At 39.1% G+C, this 26,723-nt stretch overlaps 1 protein-coding gene across 5 annotated transcripts in view; it reads left to right on the forward strand.

The window, feature by feature from the left end:
• The window catches only part of RCL1 (RNA terminal phosphate cyclase like 1), a 182,944-nt gene that overhangs the window by 74,977 nt on the left and 81,244 nt on the right, over positions 1-26,723 (forward strand). Inside the window, exon 9 of one of the 5 annotated variants that reach the window (XM_060155048.1) lies at positions 6,509-6,879. The exons of the other annotated variants lie outside the window; for them this stretch is intronic. Within the exon in view, the coding sequence (XP_060011031.1) occupies positions 6,509-6,515 (7 nt within the window). The 3' untranslated portion in view covers positions 6,516-6,879. Of the gene's footprint in view, positions 1-6,508; positions 6,880-26,723 lie in introns of those variants that run through there. 5 annotated transcript variants of the gene reach the window in all.

Consider the following 26,723-nt stretch of genomic DNA (forward strand, 5'->3'; position numbering starts at 1 on the left):
TCTTTTCAGTCAGTCCTTCCCACCTCCCACTCAGAGGTGATCACTACTCTAATTTCATCAATTTTTTTTGTCTGATAATCACAAATCAATATTGCCCGTTCTGAGACTTAAAATAGATAAAACCATGCAATATGTATTCTTCTGTGTCTGGCTTCTTTTGCTCAAAATAATATCTGAGAGATTCAACCATGTTAATGTAACAGTAGTTCTGTCCATTTTAGTGCTTGGAAGTATTCCATTGTATGAATATATCATAGGTGTTCACCATTGGATGTATGTGTATGTTGACATTGTTTCCAGTTTGGACTATTATAAAAATAGGTGCTTAAGACTATTTTTTTAAAATAAATGTGCCTGGTATTTCTGATGCAGGTGGACCACATTTTGAGAAAGACTGCTCTAATGCAGAAAACTGATGGTTAGAAAGGTTAAGTAAATTATCCAAAGCCCTGTAGCCAAGAAGCCCTTGATGCCAGAGCCCAGGTTCTTCCTTCTTGCAGAATAGACCTTAGCATAGCAGGGAGACCTTCAGGACTGAAATGGAATTCTTCCATGACAGAGTCAGAGAAAGGCCTTGAAAATAAGGCATATGTTTCAGTTATCAACTGCTGCATAACAAAACAACCAAAACTTTGGCTTGAGCAATAATTGCTTTTTATGATTCTGTGGCAAGGCTGGGAGGTTCCTCTGTTGGTCTTACCTCGGCTCTCCTGTGGCTGCATTTAGCTGGGAGGACCACTTGATGCTGGGCTCAGCTGGGCTTCTCTCTCCAGGAGCTTTCATCCTCAAGGAGTCTGGACCAGGCTTCCCCACATGGTAGTGGCAGTATTCCAAGAGACAAAGCTGCAATGCTTATCAAGCCTGCGTTTGCATCGTGTTGGATAATGTCCACTGGCCAAAACCAAGTCATATGGCCAAGCTCAGTTTCAATGTGGGAGGGAGCTATCCTGGGGAATGGTGTGATTCTTTGGGGATCATTAATGTAACAGTCTATCATAGCCCGGAAATTTATGTTTCAGAGGTAGTGGGGAGCTAGAGAGGGTAGAACTAGGGAGTTAATAGTAGAGGATTAAAGAAAATTTCAATGGAGTCAGAAAAGGTCAAAAGAAGTACTCTATGAAGGAAGGGCCAGTGTTCTTCCTAGTCATCTCTGTGGCCCCCACAGCACTCAAGGCAGAGTTTGACACATGGTAGGCACTCAGGAATATTTTCTACATTGAATCAAAGTATCTTTGATACACTGGGGTGTTAAAACCTAGAGGAAGGATGGCTAAATGATAATGCACCAAAAGAAGCCAGACTTCTTTTCTGAATTGAAGTATAGTTGCTGTACAATACTGTATAAGTTACCGGTGTACAATATAGTGATTCAGAATTTTAAAGGTTACACTCCATTTATAGTTATTATAAAATATTCTGTATTCCCCGTGTTGTATAGTATATCCTTGTAGCTTATTTTATACCTAATAGTTTTTACGTCTTACTCCCCTATCCCTATATTACTCCTCCTCCCTTCCCTCTTCGCACTGGTAACCACTAATTTGTTCACTATATCTGTGAGTCTGAGAAGCCAGACTTCTTAAGCACAGAAGGACAAGTGCTAACAGGAGAAAAAATTAAAACTGTGAAATGAAGACAGACATGATAGAGAACATGCACACAAACTTGTTCCATAAACAAATGAAATGGTGGTATGTCCACCATTTCAACCAATGTTTATTATTCCTAGATGCTATGCAAAGGACTGGAGCTGTGTTTCTCAAAATGTGGGTCACCAGAGCATGTGGTATACATCCATATAGTTGGTTAGAAATGGCTGAGAGAGGTATCGAAGTGGATGGGGCTAAGATAATGTTCTTTGTTCCGTGATCTTTCCAGAACTTGTAGGGGGATGTGGAAGTCACTGTCCACCCCAACAGGGGACAGCAGATATGTGTGTGCCCTAACCATACCATCTTACTCTTATCACTTCAGTGCAGGACAGAACTTGCACCTGCCAGCAGCTGAACGTTCTGTCTGAGGGCTCTTTGTGGCCATTCCTCAGCCAAAGACTAACAGATGTTGGCGTAGAATATTAAAATGAAACTAATTATTAATTATAAATCTACAGAGAGGCAAAGAGTGCCTATTATTCCACTAATCAAAATACAAGTTCTGGGGCTTCCCTGGTGGCGCAGTGATTGAGAGTCCGCTTGCCGATGCAGGGGACACGGGTTCGTGCCCCGGTCTGGGAAGATCCCACATGCCGCGGAGCGGCTGGGCCCGTGGGCCATGGCTGCTGAGCCTGCGCGTCCGGAGCCTGTGCTCTGCAACGCGAGAGGCCACAATAGCGGGAGGCCACAACAGGCAGAGGCCCGCGTACCGCAAAAAAAAAAAAAATACAAGTTCTGCTGAAAATACAAAATACTAATGTTCTTCCACTCAGAAAAGTTCGCTGAAGATTAAGAACCACCTCTTTCCTTGAATTGCTGAAACTGCTTCCAAGCTAGTTTTCTGGCTCCAATCTTGTTTTCCTCCAACCCACTTTCTGCACATGAGTGACCTTTGAAATATAAACATGATCATTAAGCTTTGTGAGAACAGAGATGATGTCTGTCATTCTCTACTGTAACTTCAGTACCTAGCAATGCCTGCCCGTAGTGGGTACCCAGTAAATATTTATTGACTAGATATTATTGGAAACTTCCAACTCATGAATAGATTATATCCCAAACAATTTCTCTTGTAAGGAGGTCCTTTGGAATTTGGAACACGTTTGGCCTCACAAAGATAGGTGGTTTTTAGCTTGTCAGACTAGCTTATAAAAACCAAGTTCACCCATGATGTAGCTTAACCCTAGTCCCAGCTTTCCTGGTTCCTTTGAGCAGGAGAGCATACAATGAAGGAGGAAAGAAGAAGAAATTAAAGAAGGATAGGCCTTAGGAGTCATTTGGAATTGGATAAGTTATCATTAATATTTCCTTTTTCACACTATCACTTTTGCACTTCTCTGTCACTGTATGAATGCTCTCTGCCTCTGTTCCCCACCAGGCACTCCCCCAGCTACAGCAACCCTCCCTCACCCAGGGTCCTCTTACTCCTCACACTGCCAATCACAGTCCTATCCCCTGAGTGCAAGTCATTTCAGGTATTAAGAGGAAAGTGGCCTGATTGAGCAAATTCACGTTCCAGATGAATGTTTAATAGTTCTGTAACCTTCCTAGAAATATTTCCAATTTTCTAAAATCAGCTTACATTAAATCAGTCTCTAGCGGAATTCACTGTAACAAGATAAAATGAAAACAAAGTATATGGTGAAAAATATTTTGGAGCATGTATATTCTCACCAACTCTTAAGTCTTTTTTCAGATTCTCCCCTTAGGGCTAACTATCTGTATTATTCTGGATTGTCATAACTTTGTGTGCTTTAAAGATCCCTCCCTGCCTCTTAATCCCCATGCCTGTTCCCACAGGCTGGGTTGGGGAGGGGACATTTGAGTGAACACAGCCACAAGTGGGATGGTCTATAAAGTGGAGCCTTATTCATTGGCATCCCTGATGGTTTTGCCCAGCAGTGTGCACCTTTGACATCACTCTTCCTGTGGGGACACTAGAACCAAGCCTAACATCAAACTGTGGTCAGTACTCAAAGAGCAGAAACAGGGACAATGGGAGGGAACTTCTAACTGGACAGTCCGGGGTTTTCCATCCTAACATTTGTATCCTCTTTAATTCTGTGTTATTCAAATACATTTATATTTGGCCACGGCAAAGAACTCTGTGACCAGGGGATTTCTGCTTTTACAGCTATAGGGAAGAAATTGGATTAGAAAGGATCAAAGTAATATTTACCCAAGGTCACACAGCTATTTAGAAGAGAGCACTTTTTCTACCTCCTAATCCTATGTTATTTTGTTCAAAAGTAGATGCTTCATATCACTTAAAATATAAGGGTCCACTTAATAAGCTTGAAGTTCAGCTCTTCACTCTTGAGTCAGAGAAAAATAATAAATTTATATTTGCAGCTTTTTCCCATTGGCCTGAGATAGCATTTCTCAAAGTATGTTGTTCCACTGAACACTAGTTAATTTTAAAAAGGGTTTCAAATACAAAATTCTACTGTCTGCCATCTTACAGACTTATAATACACATTAGCATACTAAAGGTTCTGAGAAGTCCTGCGACAAATAAAATCAAAGTTTGTTGAAATCAGCAACCCCCAAATTTATTTGGTTAAGAATTACCTTCCTTCCATCCTCCCTCCCTTCCTTCCTTCTTTCCCATAAAACAGGATTATCAAGTAATACACTTTGGGAAATATTGGATTGAGGTAAACAGAATCAAAAATCAATCTACGGCAGGCCAATAATTTTCTTCTGAGATCAAGAACTTTCTTATTGCTTTGGCTGTGTCTGTACTGTGAACAGCATGACCAAATGATAACACTGAGGTGTATAGTCAATTTGTATCCTTGGGAAGGCTTTGACTTAACTTAGGATATCTATATGCTGTCCTTTCACTGCATAAAAGACTCCTTGGTGGGTGGTGAACGGGTGTAGGTAAGGCAGATCAGCAGGTGAGATGTGTTTCTGTTGCTTTATGGTAAGTTTTGAAATTCAGTAGTTGAAGTCCTCCAACTTGTTTTGCTTTTTTTTTCTTCAAAATTATCTTGGCTATTCTAGAATTTTTTTCATTTGCATATACATTTTGAAATTAGATTGTCAATTTCTGCAAAATATAAGCCTGGTAGGATTTTGATTGTGATTACATTGAATCTGTTGGTCAATTTGGGGAGGGCTGATGCCTTAAGGATACTGTGTTTTCCAATCCATGAACATGGTTGTCATATTGTGGTATAATAAATATTTACTTGGTTTTTGTCCCTGGTTCCTGGCACAAGAACTTCTACAGAGGGATGAATGTCTTTTTGCATGCTAATGTGATGACTGGTGGTGGTGGTGGTGGGGGCCTAGGTAGCTTCAAAATGGGGATTTTTTTCCAGAAAGACCAACACATGATTAGAGGGTTGGAACTTTCAGCCTCCCCCGACCTCTGTCTGACCTCCCAGGAGGGGAGAGGAACTGGAGATTGAGTTAATTACCAATGGCCAATGACTTAATCAATTATGCCTATTTACTGGCATAAAAGCCCCTCAACTAAGGAGTTTGGAGAGCTTCCAGGTTGGTGAACACATCCATGTGCCAGGAGGGTGGCACACCCCAACTCCCTGGGGACAGAAATTCCTGTACTAGGGTCCCTTCTGGATCTCTACCTATTTACCTCTTCATCTGGCTGTCCATTTGTATCCTTTATAACATTCTTTACAATAAACTGGTAATAGTAAGTAAAGTGCTTTCCTCAGTTCTGTGAGCTATTGTAAAATTATCAAACCTAAGGAGGGCTTCAAGGGGAACGACCAATTTATAGCAAGTTGGTCAGAAGTAGGAGAGGCCTGGGACTCTGATTAGTGTCTGAAGTGGGGGCAGACTGAACCATAAGCTGTGGGGTCTGATGCTAACTCTGGGTATTTAGTGTCAGAATTGAAGTGAATCATTGGATACCCAGTTGGTGTCTGAAGAGTTGGAGAATTGGTTGTTGGTATGGAAACAAACCAATACACCCTCCTTTCTTCTGACTTAGTGCTTGAGTAATTTCATCTACTCCAGTGGCTTCATCTATCATCTATATGCTTATTCCTCTCAACCTTTCATCTCTAGTCCATATCTCACTCCTGAGATCTAAATAAATGTATCCAACTAACCACCTACTTGATATCTTCACTTAAGATAGATTCCAAACAGATCAGCTGAAGCTAGAAGAGAGACTTTTAGCTACAGTTCACTGAGGGAGAGGCAGATTTGACATGGAGTTCAGCTAAGTTAATTGATAAAATAAACAAATCAGCACAGTTCAGAGGAATATAGCAGAATCAAGAGCCTCTACAATGTTCATAGTGTCCACATAAAATCCAAAATTTTTAGACACATAGGAAATGTTATTCCATACTCAAGAAACAAAGAGAATCAATGGAGACTAACTTAAAATGACTCAGATGTTGGATCTGGAAAATAAATGTTTAAAAGCAGCTATTATAACTATTATAACAACAAATAGAGATAGATGAAAATATGCTCATTATATCATATATAATGATATATATGCTCAAAATCTCACTAGAAAAAATAGAAATTATAAATAAAACAAAATGGAACTTCTAGAACTAATAAATGCAATATCTTAAATAAAAATTTACTGGAAATATTAATAGCAGAATAGAGAGAGCAGAAGTCAGTTAACTTGAAGATACAGCAAATATCAGACACCAGGGTAAAACTGGTAAACAATGAGGCTCATCTGGGTAGAAGTCCAGTATTATAGACTTCAGGTGCAGTATGATCAGGACTTTCAATCCATTTCTCTTCAACTGTCTTGGCTCTTTCTTCTCATATGTTTGTCTGTCCTGAGGCTGGTTTCCCTCATGGTTACAAGATGGACGCCAATAATAACTACAGCTTCTTTTCACATTCAGCAGGTAAGGGACACTGGTCTCTCTTAAAGCCAAGAAAGAATTTTCCCAGAAGTTCTTCAGCAACCGTCTACTTGTGTTTTATTGGCTGAAAGTCAATCATATACTCATATACTCATTCCTGAACCAATCACTTGTTGGCTTATACTAATAATTAGTTCACCTCTGGGGTCACAAATTATACATGAGGAAGGAGTAGATACCTGAACAAAACTGAGGTTCAGTTAGAAATGATGAAGGGGAGAACAATGATGGATTCTGGCAAGACAACTGACAATATCCACTTCCCTGTGCCTTATTTTTCTTGTTCATGAAAGAGTGATAACGATCATACCTGCTTCAGAGGATTGACGTGAGGATTAAAAATGCAAGTCCTCAGTACATGGCCCAGCACATAGTAAGACCTTAATAGATGTTAGCTATATTCATAATCAGTGTGTGTTTGTGTGGTTTCTGTCTTTGGTATCATGCCCAGAAAGGTCTTTCCCTCTCTAATATGATATATTCACTCATATTTCCTTTGATGGTTTTATGTTTTACATTTAAATCTTTTTCAAATTTTATTCTGGTAAGGACATTTAACATGAGATCCACCCTCTTAAATTTTTCATTGTATGATACAGTATTGTTAACTTAGGTACAGTGTTGTGCAGCAGATCTCTAGGGTTTATTCATTTTGTTTAACTGAAACTTTATACCCACTGATTAGCACCTCCCCATTTCCTCCTCCCCCAGCCCCTGGCAACTACCATTGCACTCTATGATTCTATGAATTTGACTATTTTAGATACCTGATTCAAATGGAATCATGCAGTATTTGTCCTTCTGTGGCTGGCATATTTCACTTACCATAACCTAGTTAAACTCACACAGCCAGAAAGTGACTGAATTAATATTTGAATCCCAGTAGTCTGACTCAAAAGCCTGAAAACTTAATGAAATATGATACAGAATAGTATTTACTGTGTATACTGTTTATTTCTTGAACATAGGGGTGTTGAGAAAGCCAGCTGAGTTACTGTATGTACAAGTGCTTTGTAAACTGTAAAGGACTATGTAGTGTTGGTGAGCAGGGATTCACCTCACTGCTTGCCAGGGTATAACAAGGAAGAGCAGCCAACATCCAGCCCATGATTGCCCAGCAGCCTCCTCTCACCTTTCTTCCTCTGGCTTCTTTCGGTCCCTGTCATTTAAAGTGTGAAAAAAAATGTGATGAGAACACTAGATAGATAGATAGATAGATAGATAAAGTATGCTGCTCAGTTGCCCACGTGGAATCCCCTCAGCTAATCCAGCAGTACAAGGTGCCTCCCCAGTCCTGCCAAAAAACTCGGCAAAAAGCCTCCTTCCTGTTCTCTGGGGGTGGGGGGCTACTCTTCCTTGCAGTGCGCAAGCTTCTCATAGTGGTGGCTTCTCTTGTTGCAGAGCACGGGCTCTAGGCACGTGGGCTCAGTAGTTGTGGCTCACAGGCTCTAGAGCTCAGGCTCAGTAGTTGCGGCGCACGGGCTTAGTTGCTCTGCAGCATGTGGGATCTTCCCAGACCAGGGCTCGAACCTGTGTCCCCTGCATTGGCAGGTGGATTCTTAACCACTGCGCCGCCAGGGAAGTCCTCAAAGCATTTGTTTTGACTTACTGCTCCTAAAGCGTGAAAGAAATAGAAAACCTGCCCACTTCTAAATGCAAATTTCTGTGGTTGACAAGACTTGGCATGGTGAAGAAATGGATCCCTGACAAGAATGGTGGATGGGAATTTCCAAATCTGCTACTTTCCAGTGGATGAATGGTCAGGAGTTATGAGTGGCTCCCCAATGGGAAGAAAGCTGTTGGGATTACTGACCACAAAAAGGAAAATTTCAAAATTTCCAGTTATTTGTCACTTTAGATTGCTTTCTGTCTTTGGAAAATCCACTCTTACCAGCACTAAAGGCAATTTCTAAGGAAAAAAGGAAAAAAAAAGGAGATGCCACTTTGGAAGATGTCATTGCTTCACCCTTCAGATAGCCACATGGGGGAATGTGCAGCAATTTCCTTGTTAGGAAATTCTGTCCTGTGCTTCTCTACATGGAGACTGGAACTCTCCTGAGACCTAGACTGACAAACCTATCACCTGATGGAACTTCGCTCATGTGGGCTACGAGGAAAAGTTGCCTAACTCAGAAGTCAGCAAATCTCATGGGTGTTTCTGAGTGAGCTCCAAACCCTGAGGCAAAACAAGTAAGTGTTTGACTCACAAGCTCTTTGTTTTCTTATTCTTTTTTTTTTTTTTTTTTTTGCGGTACACGGGCCTCTCACTGCTGTGGCCTCTCCCGTTGCGGAGCACAGGCTCCGGACGCGCAGGCTCAGCGGCCATGGCTCATAGGCCCAGCCGCTCCACGGCACGTGGGATCTTCCCGGATCGGGGCACAAACCCGCATCCCCTGCATCGGCAGGCAGACTCCCAACCACTGCTCCACCAGGGAAGCCCTGTTTTCTTATTCTTAACACATTTCTCCACAGGTGATTTCATAATATAATGGGGTTATCTAATTAATAACTATGATGTACATCTTTTGGAAAAAATAGTCTATATGTATAGGACATTATTATTATTGGTGTTGGGATTAAGTCTCATTACTTAATAACTATTAGTAAATTAAGAAAAAGTGTGCAGTTCATACCATAGGCATAATATAATACTCATCTGAAAAATCTTTAATTTGAATAATTGCTTGAAAAGACTACTACTTTAAGATTAGATTCACTTTACTATTGTAACCTAGAAAATTGAGAGAAGTTTTCATAACCTAAGAATCACATACCATCTCTGAATGATCACATATTTTAAATAGCTTATTATAAGTGAAGTGTCATTGTAAATTGTTAGAGAACACTAGCCAGTTCCAAAGGGTAGATGCTTTCCTGGAGTATGTCTAATTTCCAGGCTACTGAAGGGGAAGCTGTTGGATTTATTCATTTCATTAAAAAATAATATTCTGTTTTCTAATTAAAAAGCAATACATGTTCATTGAAGAGCATGAGAGAAACATTAAAAAACATGGAGGAAATAAAATAAGGATCACCTATAACCCTTAGAGATAACTCCTATTGATATTTTGCTATTATCACTTGTCTTCCAGTCAATATTTTCTTATCTTTCTAATTGTTTTTAAACTTACAAAAGAAATATATGCTGGGACTTCCTTGGTGGCACAGTGGTTAAGAATCCACCTGCCAATGCAGGGGACACAAGTTCAAGCCCTGGTTCAGGAAGATCCTGCATGTTGCGGAGCAAATAAGCCCATGCGCCACAACTACTGAGCCCACGTGCCACAACTACTGAAGCCTGCGTGCCTAGAGCCCGTGCCCTGCAACAAGAGAAGCCACTGCAACGAGAGGCCCGCTTACCGCAGCAAAGAGTATCCCCCGCTCGCCGTAACTAGAGAAAGCCCGCATGCAGCAACGAAGACCCAATGTAGCCAAAAAAATAAATGAATAAATAAATTTATTTTAAAAAATACATGCTTATCATAAAATTTTGAGACAATATAGACAAAATGCAGAAGTCACCCTATTATAGGCTGAATTGTGTCCCGCCAAATTCATATGTTGATGTTAACCCCCAGTACCTCAAAATGTGACTATTTGGAGAAAGGGCCTTTAAAATGTGATTAAGTTAAATGAGGCTGTTAGGGTGGCCCCTAATCCAATCAGACTGGTATCCCGTCTGAAAAAGCCACGTGAGGATGCAGAAAGAAGGTGGCTATACACAAGCCAAGGAGAGAGGTCTCAGAAGAAACCTGTGAGCACCTTGACTTCTAGCCTCCAAAACTGCGAGAAAATAAGTTTCTGTTGGTTAAGCCACCCAGGCCGTGGTATTTTTTACAGCAGCCCTAGCACATGGATACACACCCTTTACCCTCTATCCTACTGTTCTCCTCAGGGGTAACCATGACCAACACTGTTCTTCCAGACCTATTTCCTATGCTTTTTCACACACAGAGTCATATATAGGAAGTTTCTTTGTTGGGCTTGTACTTTAAATAATGCTCTGTTGACTTGCTTTTTTCATTTAACAGTACATCATAGACAGCTTTCCACATCAGTACACGTAGAGAACTACCTACCACATTCTTTTTTTAAAAATAAATTTATTTATTTTATTTTATTATTTATTTTTGGCTGCGTTGGGTCTTCGTTGCTGCGTGTAGGCTTTCTCTAGTTGTGGCGAGCGGGGGCTACTCTTTGTTGTGATGTGCGGGCTTCTCATTGCGGTGGCTTCTCTTTTGCGGAGCACAGGCTCCAGGAGTGCAGGCTTCAGTAGTTGTAGCACGCTCAGTAGTTGTGGCTCACAGGCTCTAGAGCACAGGCTCAGTAGTTGTGGCACACGGGCTTAGTTGCTCCGCGGCATGTGGGATCTTCCTGGACCAGGGCTCCAATCCGTGTCCCCTGCATTGGCAGGCGGATTCTTAACCATTGCACCATCAGGGAAGCCCAGAGCACATGCATTTAAAATTTGACAGCTGTTTGTCAAATTGCCTTCTACAAAGGCCTAACCAATTTCCAGTCCTATTGACATATATGAGACTCTCTGTTTCCCCATTTAGGCTTTTTCTTTTCTTTTCCTGTTTATAGGTATGAGTGTATGGATATACATAGATAGACTTACAAAAATTGTACTGTCAGTATTATTTTGAGTCATAAGCATGTTTAGGACTCATTTTCAGTTTTTATGTATAGAATAATTTTGGGGGGGAAGCTCTTGTCTACATCAACGACCATTATTGCCGATGTTGGGTATTGGAACTGTGGATTTAGACCAACCTACACATACCTCTGAAGGGTTTGTCTCTGGGATGAAGACAGAAATGAGAATGCTTTTTCCCTGGAAATAAGTGAACTAATGCTTTGAAACAGTTGGCAAAGTTATCCCTCTGAAAGTTAACTTCCAATTTTCTTTTGGAACCTAGTTAAATTATTAAAATAGCATTCAAACCCTGTAGGCTCCAGCTGCCATAACAAAATACCACCAAATGGGTGGCTTAAACAACAGGAATTTATCACGATTCTAGAGGCTGGAAGTCCAAGATCAGGCAGGGTGCCAGCATGGTCAGCATCTGAGAGCTCTCCCCTCAGACCCAACAATTTCATTCCTATATATTTACCCAACAGAAATACATATATATGTGCACCAAAAGACGTATAAGATCATTTCAGCACTATTTGTAACACTCCTTAATTGGAAAGAATGAACAAACCACAAATATAGTGACAACATAAATTTCACAATCACGATGTTGAGCAAAGAAAGCCAGTCACAGGAAAGTATATATTGTATAGTTTCATTTATATAAAGTTCAAAAAAAAAAAAAAAAAAAAAAAGCAAAACCAATTTATACTGTTCAAAGTCAGGATATTGGCTTACCTTGTTGGAAAGAGGTAGAGTCTGGGAAAAGAACATGAGAGGGATTCTGGTATGTTAGTATGTTCTATTTCTTGATATGATTAGTTACCTAGTTATCATATGTTTACTATGTTAAAACTCTTCAAGCCATACACTTACGAATTTTACATTTTTTGTATGTATGCTGTCCATCATTAATAATATACAGATTTCTAATCCCTATCTGAGCAAACAAGAGAAGTGTAGCTTCAAAGCAAATGAGATCAGAAGAATATACCCAGTATCTCATGAGGATTTTGCCTATATATTGAGAAGTTATGACATGCAGAGCTGATATCATGAGGTTAGTTGTATTACCTTGGTTTCTTATCATTCATGGAGTCATGTTGAACAATATATATATAAATATATTTATAGTATTAGTGCTATACTATTTATAGTATTAGAATAGTAGAAAATAAAAAGTATATATTTATGCTCTACTCTTCTATCGTGTTTAATGTCTTAAAATATAATGGTTGTGGCTCACTATGTTGATTTCATGACCCACTAATGGCTTGTGAGATGCAGTTTGAAAAATACTGCTTTAAGCTGTATCCAGTCCAATTCTAGGAATTGAAACACAGAGAAGCTAAGTGACTTACCCAATGGCACACAGTGTGTGTGACTAGAGTGCCCACATTATTTTCAAGCCTCAAATCACATTATCACTACACCTGGTAACAGTGCTGCCCCTCTTCAGATGTGCCTGGGCATTGTTGATGGTGCCCCAGAGCTGGATTCTGCAGCCGGAGGGTCTTCTGACTCCCTCATCCTTCTCATGAGGGATGAACTCTGCCCTCTCATGTAATGATAATGTTGCATTGAGTCTTTGCAAATGTTAGCTCAGAGAATTCTCATGCTTCCATTTTACAGACAGGTAGTGGGGTTAAGTGACCCTTTAGGAGCAGAAATGGGGTTACAAGTCAAATTTGGCAGCCAAACCCATGATGAAGCCACGGGGGAGGCGGTGAGCACAGAGGTGTCAGAATCAGAGGCCCAGTGTTTATATCCCAGTTCCACCTCTTACTAGCTTAGAATGTTGGAACATTTTCTTAATCTCAGTTTTCCTATCTGTAGAGTGAAGATCATAATAGTAGCTACCTCAAGGCATTGTTTGATCATGTGAGACAATGCATGTAAATTACTTAGCACCATGTTTGACACATAGAAACTGCTCAATAAACATTACCTATCATCTCCTCTATCTTTCTGGGCCTTGGAAACTAAAATATGTCCAAATTGCTATATTCAATCTCTCAAATCCCTTAAGCAGATTATTTCTGGTATATTGCTGCTTGCTTTCTGGTTCTGAGTACATAATATTCTGAAATAAAATATTTTAACTTTTTTTTTTTTGCGGTACGCAGGCCTCTCACTGTTGTGGCCTCTCCCGTTGTGGAGCACAGGCTCCAGATGCGCAGGCTCAGCGGCCATGGCTCATGGGCCCAGCCGCTCCGCGGCATGTGGGATCTTCCCGGACCGGGGCACAAACCCGTGTCCCCTGCATAAGCAGGCAGACTCTCTACCACTGCACCACCAGGGAAGCCCAAAATATTTTAATTTTTTGAGAAAAGAAAAGTTGTAAGCAAAATATTAATTCTTGTGGACTTCATAATAAGTAGTGCAATGGACTTCTTGCACTACTTACTTTAAATAGCCATCTAATCACACACAACCACCTCTGCCCTCCTTGAACTGGGTAACTGATAGGTAAAAATATCATTTTGTACCAAGAAGGCTTTTTACATTTTCAGTGTGCTTACCATTAACATTGGTCTGTCATTTATGATCACTCATCTGGTAGTGATATTCCCAGTGTTGGCCTTACAGAGCTTCTGGGCTGGGCCAGAGGTGGGGCTCAGGTGATTCTGATAGGAAAGCCAGACACTGATTTGCACAGGGGCCAAGGAACGTCCTGGAACACAAGACTTGGATCCGGACACCCCTGGCTTCAGGCAGCATGCCTGATGGACTAGAATAGCTCCCACAGAAGTCCGACAACAGGGAGAAATGACTGGAGCACTGGAGCACTAAGTCACCATAAGGGAAGAAGGAAGCTGCCATAGCAAAGCCAAACCCAGCAGCAAGACCATAGTGTTTTATGGAGTGGTTGCTCCTGGTGCACCATAGGGATTGCTACCAAAATCCTGACCCTACCAGCCTGGTGAGTAAGGGCTCCAAGGAAAATGGCTGTTTCTAACTTGTGAGTGAGCTGTCCAGAACAATTTGGGGACTGAACAACTTTACTGTGGAACATCCCCAACTCCCTCTCATTTTTCAAGGTCAGTTTTAGGTGACTAGATGTCCAGCATTGGCAGGATGGTGTGACACCCTTGGTGAACTGTCAGTGCCGAAACTGCTAATAAGGTGACAAATGAAAGAGTTTGCTGGACTAACCACTTAACACTTTGAGGCTCAAACAACTTTGCTATGGTGTCTTTCCCTTCTGAGTTCCCCAGCTCAGTGTTTGTGTATGTTTGTGTATGTTTGTAGGTAGCTTTGCAGACTCTAGGAAATGGCTTTAAAGGGGAGATTCTAAGAAATTGGACTTCCCATGGTCAAGCCAATGGGAGGCTTGGAGCTGGTGAAATTTGGGTATTAATGTTATTATTATCCTTGTTCTAATGGTGAATGAAGGCTGAGCTCTTTGGATTGCTTTTTTAAGTCTCAACATCAGAGGATTCAAAGAATGCTGATTTCTTTCTTTCTTTGAGCGCTGATTTCTTGTAAAGAAAATTTCAAGTTAAGCATTCCTTAAGGTCAGACACTATATCCTGTATTTTTAAAAGGAGTATTCACAAATCTTAGAAGAGTGCTAGTACACAGTAGGCGCTCAAAGAAAAAAGAGTAAAATTTGTTGCTGATTCCATTCTCTTGTGGCCTAAAGGCTTGGAGTGCTTATTAGTGAACTGTGGTTTCTTCTTGCAAATCATCAAATTCTTCTCTACTGTGACTCATACTAACAGGAAAACTGATGAAATTTCTTTTTAGCAGTAACCAGCATGTGTTCTTTTCTTTATTACTTAAAAGTGCAGTAGATTCACTAACACTGAAATCAGCTATGGCCAAGGCTGAGTAATAACAGAGAGAAGTGAAACATTTTCTTAGGGGACTGTAGTGAAACTTGCTCCCCCCCCCCACTTTTGTTTTTCTTCAGAGGAATGCTTACAAGTGTAGCAGTAATTATATAGTCAAATGGTGTTTTGAAAAATGTGTCTACCTGCTTTGAAGATGCTTTCCAAATGAATTGCAATTACTTACCACTAGGAATAAATGATCTACAACAGGCATTCATACTTTTTATGCAGAACAAATATTAAATGTTTGGAAAATTCATTATTTAGATAAAATTGCCCCCTCCCCCTCAACCACAGTACCCCCATGGGTTTTGGGGAGTTTGCTTTGTTAGTTATTGTGTGAAAGACAAGAGCTTATATTACCCTCTGAGAACTTGAAACTGTATTGATATTCGAGTGGGTAAGGGCAGGAATAACATCACCAGATTTCTTTTTCTCTTGAGAAGCCTGTGAGTAATTGGGGTGTGTCAGTTTTGCTGTAATTTTTGTCTAAGAGCATTTTCCTCTTTGAGATTTGTATTCCAAATACAATGTTATTGCTTAGGTAATTTCTCTGGAATAAATGATAAATCCAGTATATGAAATATAAACTGTCATCTCGATGTCTTTAATTTTGATTCAGTAGCTAAATTAGGGATTGAGATTTAAGGTTTAGTATTGTTTTGCCTGCACCCTCACATCCCAGCCTTCTTTCCTCTCCAAACTCCTATGAATTTAGGCTAGAGGGGAGGAAAGTGGGAGAAAAAACTGGAGTATGAGCTTTCTGTTCCCTTCCTTGGTTTTCAACCTTAGTTCCCTAATAGTTATTATTTGCTGAGTGCCTACTTTGAACTAGACATTGTACAAACAATATCTTATTTAATCCATAGAACAACTCTCTATGGGAGCTGCTAGTATCGTCTTTGTTTTCCTGATGAGAACACTGAGATGCACAGATTATAAGTGTGGAGCCTGATTGCAACCCAGTTCTATTTAATTCCCCAATGCTCACTCTTTCCAAACATGGAATGCACCCGGTAAATATTTGACCGCTTCTGACTCCATTCCTATACCACAGAGGACATGACTGAGTTAGACACAAAACCAGGGCTTCCTCAGCCCCCTTTGACACCAGGCTTAATGGAAGAGAAGGGAGAACCTTCTAGATTTAGAAGAGAAGAAAGGAAAGAGGGTGGGAAAACAGAAGAGAATAAAAGCAAAATAGAGGTGAGGCTAAGGAGAGAGAAAGAGATATTTGGGAGAATTTGTGGGGAATGGGAAAGGAAGAATTAAATTCAAGTCTTCAAAAAATCAGGAAGCCCTCCATACTTTGGCTATTTTGTATGGGGAATATTTCCTAATATTTTCACCAGCAATTCCCTAAATACTGAATTCTCTGCTCTAGAATTTTTATCATTTTGAAATTTAAGGAATTCAGATAATGATGATTTACCCAGAGAAAGGAATGCATAAGAGAGGCTCAAATGACTTGTCTCCACCAACCTTTTCTGACCCTTATCATTCCACTCCTCATTAGTTTGTTTTCCATTTCCTTCTTTCTTACTCATACCATCTTGAATTATCAATTCAAGTTGATAATCATGGTGTATCTACTGCACCCAAAATATTGTGGGGATGGCACACAGAGAGGAAGTTGCTGATCATCTATAGAGGAAATAAGATACACACACAAATAATTCTGATACAAAAAATAATGGTACAGTTGAATAGAAATAGAATGTACTGTGAATATTGTAGGGATCCCTCCATGTCAAAGAGGATAGAGATTTAACAAGATAATTCCCAATGAGATTCTGGTGACAAGTTAAAAGTGTGGCAGATGGGGAAAGAGATACTGATGGTGGTGGTAGAGGCTCTTATGTTTCCATTTCAAATACTAGTTTTCATAAAACATATATTTGTCTGTATTTTGTTCTGGTGGCCAATCCTGAGTCCCAAGAATTGACTTTACTTTATATTCTTATTGGTTATTGCTAATGTAGGACAACTAATGAGTTTTGTATTGTCTGTCTTGAATCTTGCTATGTCATTAAATTTTTTTTTTAAGTTAATTTTCTTAGATTTTTCAAAGTTAGATATCTGGAACTAATAACAGTTTTTTTCTTCCAAGATATTTACCTTTTCTTGTCTTATTACATTGACTATGAACTATAGTACAGTGTTCAAAGATAGTGGTGACAGAGTTCATTCTCTTGTTTCTCTAATAGAAATGCGTCTAGTGATTCATCACTAAATATGGTGTTGAGTTTTTGATTCTCTTTACCAAATTAAGGAAATGTCATTCTTGGAACACTCAATCACAGGGATGGACACAAGATCCAAACAGGGCCAATCAGAATCTTCTCCTGGATTGATATAAGACATCAGAGAGGGGAATTTTTCTTTTTCTACTTTGGTTTTTAAACTAGGAAGATGAAATTTTGTGGCTGTAGATGTCCGTTTTCTCTGATACATGGAGAGAGATACATGAACTGAGAGATAAGCTGAGCTGAGGGATACAGTGGGGAGAGGGATAGTCTTATGACACTGAGCCCTTGGATCCAGCCATGTTGGGAACCAGCACTATCCTGTGGACTTCTCAGTATATGAATCAATATAGTATGTTTTTTGCTGTAGCTATTTTGAAATGAGTGTCTGTCATTTGTATCCAAATCAGTTTCGACTAATAAACTTCCTAAATTTTCAAATTTATGGATAGAAATAATATAGATAATTCTCTTATAATTTCAAAAATCTCTCCTATACCTGTCGTTAGGTATTTCTCATCCCTAAATGGTATTTTTTTGTAGTTCCTTTTAAAAAAATTATAGTTGCCTATAGTTATTGGTTTTTAGGAACATAGTTTTATTTTTTATTTTATTATTATTTTTTATTTATTTATTTTTTTGCGGTATGCAAGCCTCTCATTGTTGTGGCCGCTCCCGTTGTGGAGCACAGGCTCCAGACGCACAGGCTCAGCGGCCATGGCTCACGGGCCCAGCCGCTCTGTGGCATGTGGGATCTTCCCGGACCGGGGCACGAACCCGTGTCCCCTGCTTCGGCAGGCGGACTCTCAACCACTGCGCCGCCAGGGAAGCCCAGGAACATAGTTTTATTGATCAAGACCCCAATGATCTTACAAATCTAATAAAAATTTAATTTTTCCTTCCATTTATATTCTTTATATTACTTTTAAATTTTATGTTATTTATTCATTTATTACTTTACATTACTATTTTTCTTCAATTCTGTGCTCTTATTTCAAACTTTATTATTTTCTAAAGGATACATTTAAGGCTACAGATATTAATTTTCCTCTGCATATTGCTTAATCCATATTGCAGAGCTTCTCAGGTATAATGTACTTATGTTGTATATTTCTAAAGTATTTGTAATTTTTCTTTCCATTTTCTCTTTTACCCAAAAGTTATTTAGAAGGATATTTAAAATTTTCTAACTGTGTAGATATAAAACCTTCAAAAATTTTCAAAAATTTTTATTTTTTAAAAATTTCCAGATTTACAAAAAATTGCAAAGATAGTACAGAAATCCCATATAGTCACCACCTTGTTTGCTCTATTATTAACATCTTACATTAATATGGTACATTTGTTATAATTAATGAATCATTAAATACATCATTATTAACTAAAGTCCATACTTTATTTAGATTTCCTTAGTTTTTATCTAATGCCCTTTTACTATTTCAGAACCCCATCTAGGACACCACATTACATCTAGTTGTCTTGTCTCCATAAGCTCATCCTGGCTGTGTTAGTTTCTCAGACTTTCCTTATTTTTGATGACCTTGACGGTTTTGAGGGGTATCAGGTTTCTCAACTGTAAAGTTACTCTTTTCCCCCTTTCCACGTTGTACTCTTTGGAAGAAAGTTACTATATACTGCTCACACATAAAGAATGGGGAGTTATGCTCACCTCTTTGAGGTTGGAATACCTACACAATTTATTTTGAATTGTTCTGAAAGGGAGATTTGTCTCTTCTTATTAATTAATTCAATCACTTATTTATATCAGTATGGGCTCATGGATATTTATTTTATACTTTGGGTTATAATCCAATAGTACCTTACTTATTTTGTTGCTTAAATTGATTCAGTTTTGGCTGTTTGGAGGTATTTTACTTGGCCCTGGTGTCCCTGTTCCAAACACCCATTATTGTGGTATTGTGGATTTTTTGTAGCACTTCCTTACTTTCTGACACTATAAGATGCTGCAGGCTCATTTGCATATTTCCTGTTCTGGTCCTAGAATGAGTCATTTCTCTAAAGAGCTCTGCTTCCTTTGGAGAATGGTGTTAAAAACCAACATTTGAGCACTAGATATGCTTGTTGCTACTGGGGTATCATTGTTTCTAGACCCTCTCAGCTGACTGAACAAGGAAATATATGTGTGTAGATAATCTGTGTATATACACATATAAATATTTCTATATGTAATTATTTATATCTATATTAAGCTACACATGAGTTCATATTGATGTCTCTGACTCATAACTATTACCACATGGATCATTCTAACTTCCTTCCCTTGCTTATCTGTCTGGACTTCTACCATCTGCCATCCATTTCCTTAATTGCTCAGTTACAATATGTAAGTATAGCAGTATCAGGATTATTAACCCATACCATCATGGACTATAATTTTAACAACTAAAACCCCCACTGCCCCCAAAAGTCCCCTATGCTTCATCTATTCAGATATCCCTCCTCTCCCCCTCAAGCTCCTATGAACCGCTGGTAATTTTTACCTTCTCTATAGTTTTGTCTTTTCCAGAATGTCATATAAGGCATTATTACAGAATGTAGCATTTGCTACTGGCTTTTTTCACTTGGCAATATGCATTTAAGATTCATCTCTGTCTTTTCATGTTTGATGGCTTATTTCTTTTTATTGCTGAATAATATTCCATTGTTTAGGTATGCCGTAGTTTGTTTGTTGATTTGTCTCTTGAAGGGCATCTTGACTGCTTCCAACTTTTGGCTGTTATGAATAGAGCTGCTATACATATTTACATGCAGGTTTTGTGTGGACATAAGTTTTCAAATCAGTTGTGTAAATAACTAGGAGCATGATTGATGGATTTTATGATAAGGCTTTGCTTACCTTTGTAAGACTGCAAAACTATCTTCCAAAGTACCATTTTGAATAAGTGTACCCGTTACTTTTTGCATCCTCATTAGCATTTGCTATTACCAGGTTTTGTTTGTTTGTTTGTTTTGTTTTGTTTTTGGATTTTGGCTATTCTAATAGGTGTAGTCTGCCTCATTATTGTTTTAATTTGCAATTCTCTAATGACAGGTAATGTTGACCACATGTATTTTTGCCATCCTTATATATTCTTTGGAGAGGTACCTGTGCAGATCTTTTGCCCGTTTTTAATTAGGCTGTGTTCATACTGTTGCACTGAAGAGTTCCTTGTATATTTTGGATAACTGGCCTTTATCAAGTATGCCTTTCACAAATATTTTTTCCCAGTGTGGATTGACTTCCCTTTCCCTTGAGTGTCTTTCACATGGCAGAAGTTTTTAATTTAATGAAGTCCAGCTTATCAATTATTTCTTTCATGAATTGTGCATTTGTGTTGTACCTAAACTAAGTTCATCTTGATTTTCTCCTAGGTTATCTTCTAGGAGTTATATAGTTTTAGGCCTGTGATACATTTTGAGTGAATTTTTGTGAAGGGTATAAAGTCTGTGTCTAGATTCATCTTTTTGCATTTGGATATTAAATTGTTCCAAGCACCATTTGTTGAAATGACTGTCTTTTCTCCATTGTATTGCCTTGCTGCTTTGTCAAAAAATTAGTTGACTTTATTTATGTGGGTCTATTTCTGGGCTCTCTATTCTATTCCATTGATATATTTGTCTGTTCTTTCACTAATACACTGTCTTGATTACTGTAGTTTTATAGTGAGTCTTTTTTGTTTTTAAGTGGATCAACACTTTTTTAGATATTAACATTTAACACACTCATATAGCCACGTATAGGTGATCATTCTTCATTTGGCTGAAGAGAACCCCTTTGCATTAGACAGTTGGCTAAATGTTTTCCTTTTCTGACATGTTTCAGTTAGCACAAGACTAGTGCAAACAGATATGTTAGCTCTTGGCTGGGCTGTCTGACACTCAGGCTTTATTACAGAGTAGGGCACCTAGGGAATGTGAATTATAGTTTGTTTCAGCCTCGGCGTCCTAAACACATCACTCAGTCTAGGCGATTATTGAATTTCCTCCAGAGCTAGGGCCTCAAGAACCCTCTCCAAGTAGGACTCCAGCCCTCTCCAACCCGTAGTAGCTCCTGTGGCCAAAGAGAAATCTGAGGAAAAGTATACAGAGTCTGAGAAGGCAGAGCAGAGAAAGACAGACCCAGCCTCCCTAGAGCTGAGGTTTACAGCTGCTCTGTTGAATAAAACATACTCTGCTCAGCCCTCTACTAAAGAAGATGGTATGGCAGCTGAAATGGGTGATAAAAATTTCTGGAAAATGAAATCAGTACTCACAAAGCTTGAGACCAGAATCTGTACACTGAGTATTTGGATACAGAGTGTCCTCTCATAGCTAGAGATGGAAGTAGCTGCGTGTGGGGCTAAGATCACTAAAGGTCCAGTCTAACACACCCACTGCATCATGGGAGCCCTTATGCAGATGACCCATGTGCAAATGAGCAGCATGCAAATACCACATGGCAACCCAGTGCTGTGGGATTAAGGAAACTCCCTACCAACCACCGTGACCGCAACTACTATTATAATTACTGTATTACTACTGTATTACAATGATGACTACTACTTCCTAACAGGTAACTGTGGTCATGTAATACTCTCCTAAATTGTCTCCCTGCTTCCTCTACTCCTCTGGTCCTCCCTCCCCCAACCCATTGTCCACACAGCAGCCAGAGTGCTCCATTTAAAACATAGGACATATCACGTGACTTGCCAATTCTAAACCCACATAGCTTCCCATTTCACTCAGAATAAAAGCCAGTAGTTTTTATGATTCAACAACCCATGTGATCTTGGCTTCTGTCCTCTTTCTGACCTCATCTACTACTACTCTCCCCTTACCCACTCCACTCTGACCGCACTGCTCCTGGCCCTTCCTTCCTTAGGGCCTTTGCACGTGTGGCTGCGCTTTGCACCAGTCTTCCCCAGATGCTCTCATTGTTCCTGCCCTTACTTCATTCTGGGCTCTGCTCAAATGTCACCTGCACTAAAAGTCTTTCCCTGACCCCCTACCCAAACTCACAAGTGCTCTATTTCCTCCCACCCTGTTGTCAGGTTGAGTTCTCCAAAAGGAAGTAGACACAGACATGGAGTTTGGGATGCAAGATATTTAAGAGGAATCAACGCCAGTGTAGAGGAGAAGGTGGAAGTAGGACTGGGCAGAGGAAGAAATGGAACTGTGATTTGGGGAGCTTGGGAACCGGTTTTGCCCATCAGAGATGGCCTAGGGGCCAAAATGACTAGGCTTTTCCAGCTTATCTTGCTTAGTTCCGGGTGGAGGCTGCCCCAGGAACAGTGAGATTTGGGGGAGGCATCTCTCTGCAGCTGAGGCAGGTCCTGAAGGGGCGCACAGCTGGAGGCCATCAGCTAACCACACTCCCTCAGTTGGGTAGCAAACCCTTCCCTCCTGAAGGTGGATCTCACCTCCACCACACCTGACTTGGTTTTCTTCATTGTACTTAGTACTACTTGAGATAATATTGGATATTCACTTGTTTATGTGATTACTGTCTTTCTCCAGAAGGGCAGGGCCTTATTCATCTTGCTATGTTCCTTGAGGCTAGAAAGTTGCTCAGTAAATAATTGTGGAATAAGAGACTGCTTACTAAATATCTTCGTATATAGCACTTCATATTATTCTCCCAACGATCCTTAAAGATCAGTATTATTATTTACATTTTACACATGAGAAAATGGAGATTTAGAAAGACAATCAGACCTCAGATCCAGGGGCTGGACAGCATCTGATTCAAGATTTTTTTTACCTTCTTGTGATGAGAACTTTTAAGATTTACTTTCTTAGCAACTTTCAAATTTGCAATAAATATTATTGACTATTTTATTGAACCAATGCTCAGTAGAGCCAATCTACTGACACCAGATTGTGGTGAAAGGAAGTATAGCATTTATTTCAAAGCCAAGCAAGGTGAATGGGCTGCTCATGCTTAAAAGACTCCTTGATGGCTTTCAGGGAAGGGCTTTTAAAGGCAAGGTGAGGGAGAGGATCACAGGGTGTGTGAACAGCTCAGGTATATCCTTCTGATTGGCTGGTGGTGAGGTAACAGGGTGGTGTTTCAGGAATCTCAATTATCAATTTTCTGGCTCCAACTGGTCTGGGGTCTATGTAGCAGTGATCAGCAGTTAACTCCTTTCACCTGGTGGGGATTTTAGTATCTGCAAAACAACTCAAGGATATGGCTCAAGATATTACCTATAGCCCTTGAGGAGGAACTAAAGGTCTTTGACTTTGTTTTATGGCTAAACTACTTTATTTTGTCTTGCTTGACTGTTTTCCTTTCTTTCTGCATTTTCTTACTTCTCTGGTTAAATTTGCTCTTTGGAACTTGGTGAAGGCTTAGGATGCTAAAGCTTTTCTACATACAAGAGGCAGATGGATACAGGGGATCTTCCCCTGGGAAGGCCCTGCAGTATCCTGCTCAGTTTCAATTATAGCCCCCATGCTGTATATTACATCCCCATGACTTATTTATTTTATGACTGGAAGTTTGTACCTCCTGATCCCCTTCACTCATTTCACCATTTCACCCATTTCCCACCCCCTTCCCCTCTGGCAACCACCAGTCTTTTCTCTGTATCTATGGGCTTTGTTTTGTTTTGTTTGTTCATTTGTTTTGTTTTTTAGATTTCATATATAAGTGAAATCATATGGTATTTGTCTTTCTATAGTAAGTATTACTATTGGGTCGTGTCAGTCTTCTGGCTTTCTTCTTTTCCTTCAGTGTTGTTTGGCTATTCTGGATCTTTTGTCTTTCCATATAAACTTTAGAATCAGTTTGTCAATATCTACAAAATAACCCGCAGGGATTTTGATTGGGATTGCTTTGAATCTGTGGATCGAGTTGGGAAGAACTGACATCTTGACAGTAACTCTCCATGAACATGGACTATCTCTCCATTTATTTAGTGCTTCTTTGATTTCATTTATCAGAGTTTTGTGGATTTCCTTACATAGACCTTGTACTTATTTTGTTAGATTTATATTTAATCATTTCGTTTTGGGGGTTGCTACTGTAAATGGTATTATGTTTTTAATTTCAAATTTACCTTTCACTGCTGAATATAGAAATCAATTGAATTTTGTATATTACCTTTGTATCCTGAAAAATTGATTATAGCAATATAATAATTATTAGTTCCAGAAGTTTTGTTGTTCTTGTTGATTCTTTCTGATTTTCTACGTAGACAATTATGTCATCTGCCAACAAAGACACTTTTTTTTTCCTTCCTTGCCAGTGTGTATACCTTTTATTTCCTTTTCTTGTCTTATTCTAATAGCTAGGACTTCCAGAACTACCTTGAAATGGATTGATTGTAGAGGACATCCTTGCCTTTTTCCTAATCTTTGGGGAGAATCATCTAGTTTCTCACCATTAAGTATGATGTTAGATATAGATTTTTAAAAGGTGTTGTTTACCAAGTTGAGGAAGTTTCCTTAGTTCTACTTTGTTGAGAGGTTTTTTTTTTAGCTGTATGTGGACCTGTCACTGTTGTGGCCTCTCCCGTTGCAGAGCACAGGCTCCGGACGCGCAGGCTCAGCGGCCATGGCTCACGGGCCCAGCCGCTCCGCGGCATGTGGGATCTTCCCGGACCGGGGCACGAACCCGCATCCCCTGCATCTGCAGGCGGACTCTTAACCACTGCACCACCAGGGAAGCCCTGTTGTTTATTTTTAATTACAAATGAGTGTTGGATTTCAGGAAATGTTTTTTCTGCATCAATTGATATGATCATGTGCTTTTTGTTCTTTAGCTTGTTGGTATAATGGATTACATTAATTGAATTTTGTGAATTTTTAAAAATGTTTTTTCACTCAGGTAAAATTTACCAACAGTGAAACACACAGGTGTTAAGTTTGCAATTATATGAGTTTTATAATTAGATACAGTTATGTAACTAGCACTCCAGTCAAGATATAGAACAGTTTCTTCATCCCAGAATCATTCTCTTGTGTTCCAGTTAATCTTCATCCCTCATAAGCAGCTTCTGTTCTGATTTCTATCACTTGAACTTTATAGGAATAATACAGTGTTTGATGTCCAGCTTTTATTGTTCAACGTAGTGTTTTTTGGATTCAATTATGTTGTTGTATGTATCAGTAGTTTGTTCTTTTTTATTACTGAATAATATCCCATTGTATAAATATACTATAATTGTTGATGATCATTTTGATTATTCCTAGTCTTCAGTTATTTTCATTAAAGCTGCTATTAACATTTTCTGCAAGTCTTTGTGGACATGTTTTCATTCCTCTTGAGTATATAGCTAGGAGTGGAACTGGATAGATACATATTTAGTTTTATAAGAAATTTTTTTTTTAATTTTTCCATTTTAATTCCAGTATTGGCTTTACAGCTATATCTCTTTATATAATTCTTTAAATGTTTGCTCTAGTCATTGAAATATGTATTCTTAGTTTATCACAGTCTACTTAAAGATAATATGGTGCCACTTCACATAAAAAGTAAGAATCTTACAGCAGTAATTTTTCCATCCTTTGAACTATTGTTGCTATTCATTTTATATCTACTTATGTAATAATTTCCACAATAATATCATTGTTTTTCCTCTAAACTGTCAGTTTTCTTTCACAGAAATTAAAAGGAGATAAAAAATCACCTTTTATATGTTCCTACATATTTACCATTTCAGGCACTCTTCATTCCTCCTATTGATTCATATTTCCATCTGATACCATTTTCTTCCAGCCTGAAGAACTTCTTTTAGCATCTCTTGTTGTGTCAGTCCTCTGGCAATGGTTTTTGTAAGCTTTTCTTTATCTGAAAATAGTTTAATTTCACCCTCAGTTTCAAAGCCTATTTCACTAGATATAAAAGTTTACACTGAGAATGTTTTTCTTACAGCACATCTGAGCTAGGGCCTGAAGATTTGCATTTCTAAGATTTCCCAAATAATGCTAATCCTAGTAGTCCCAAGGATATCCTTTGAGAACATACTCAATTTATTATCTTCTATCACTTTAACACCATTGTGCCCTTTTTACTATTAAATCACAAATTTTTGATGACATTCAATGTCAGTACTGTGTAGAAGGGAAACATGTTTATCACTCAACACCTAGTATAATGCCTAGAGTATAGCTCTTTGATAAAGAACTGTAATTTATTGAATCACAGTGGGAGAATTTAACAACTCTCTCTCTCTCACAAATTAACAACTCTCACAAATTAACAACTCATGCAGTCAAAAATAAATAAGACCACTTCACACACACAGTGGGATGGCTATAATCAAAAAGACAGATGATAAGTGTTGGTAAAGATGTGCAGAAATTGGAACCTATATATACTGCCAGTAGTAATGTAAAATGTTGCAGCCACTGTGGAAAAGAGTCTAGCAGTTCTTCAAGACATTAAACACAGAAATATCACATGATCTGGCAATTTCACTTTAAGAATATATCCAAGAGAAACAGTGGGCTACAGGGGGCAGAGAATGAAATGAGTTTGAAGTTATTAG

Source organism: Lagenorhynchus albirostris, chromosome 7 (assembly GCF_949774975.1).
Source record: "Lagenorhynchus albirostris chromosome 7, mLagAlb1.1, whole genome shotgun sequence".
NCBI lineage: Eukaryota > Metazoa > Chordata > Mammalia > Artiodactyla > Delphinidae > Lagenorhynchus > Lagenorhynchus albirostris.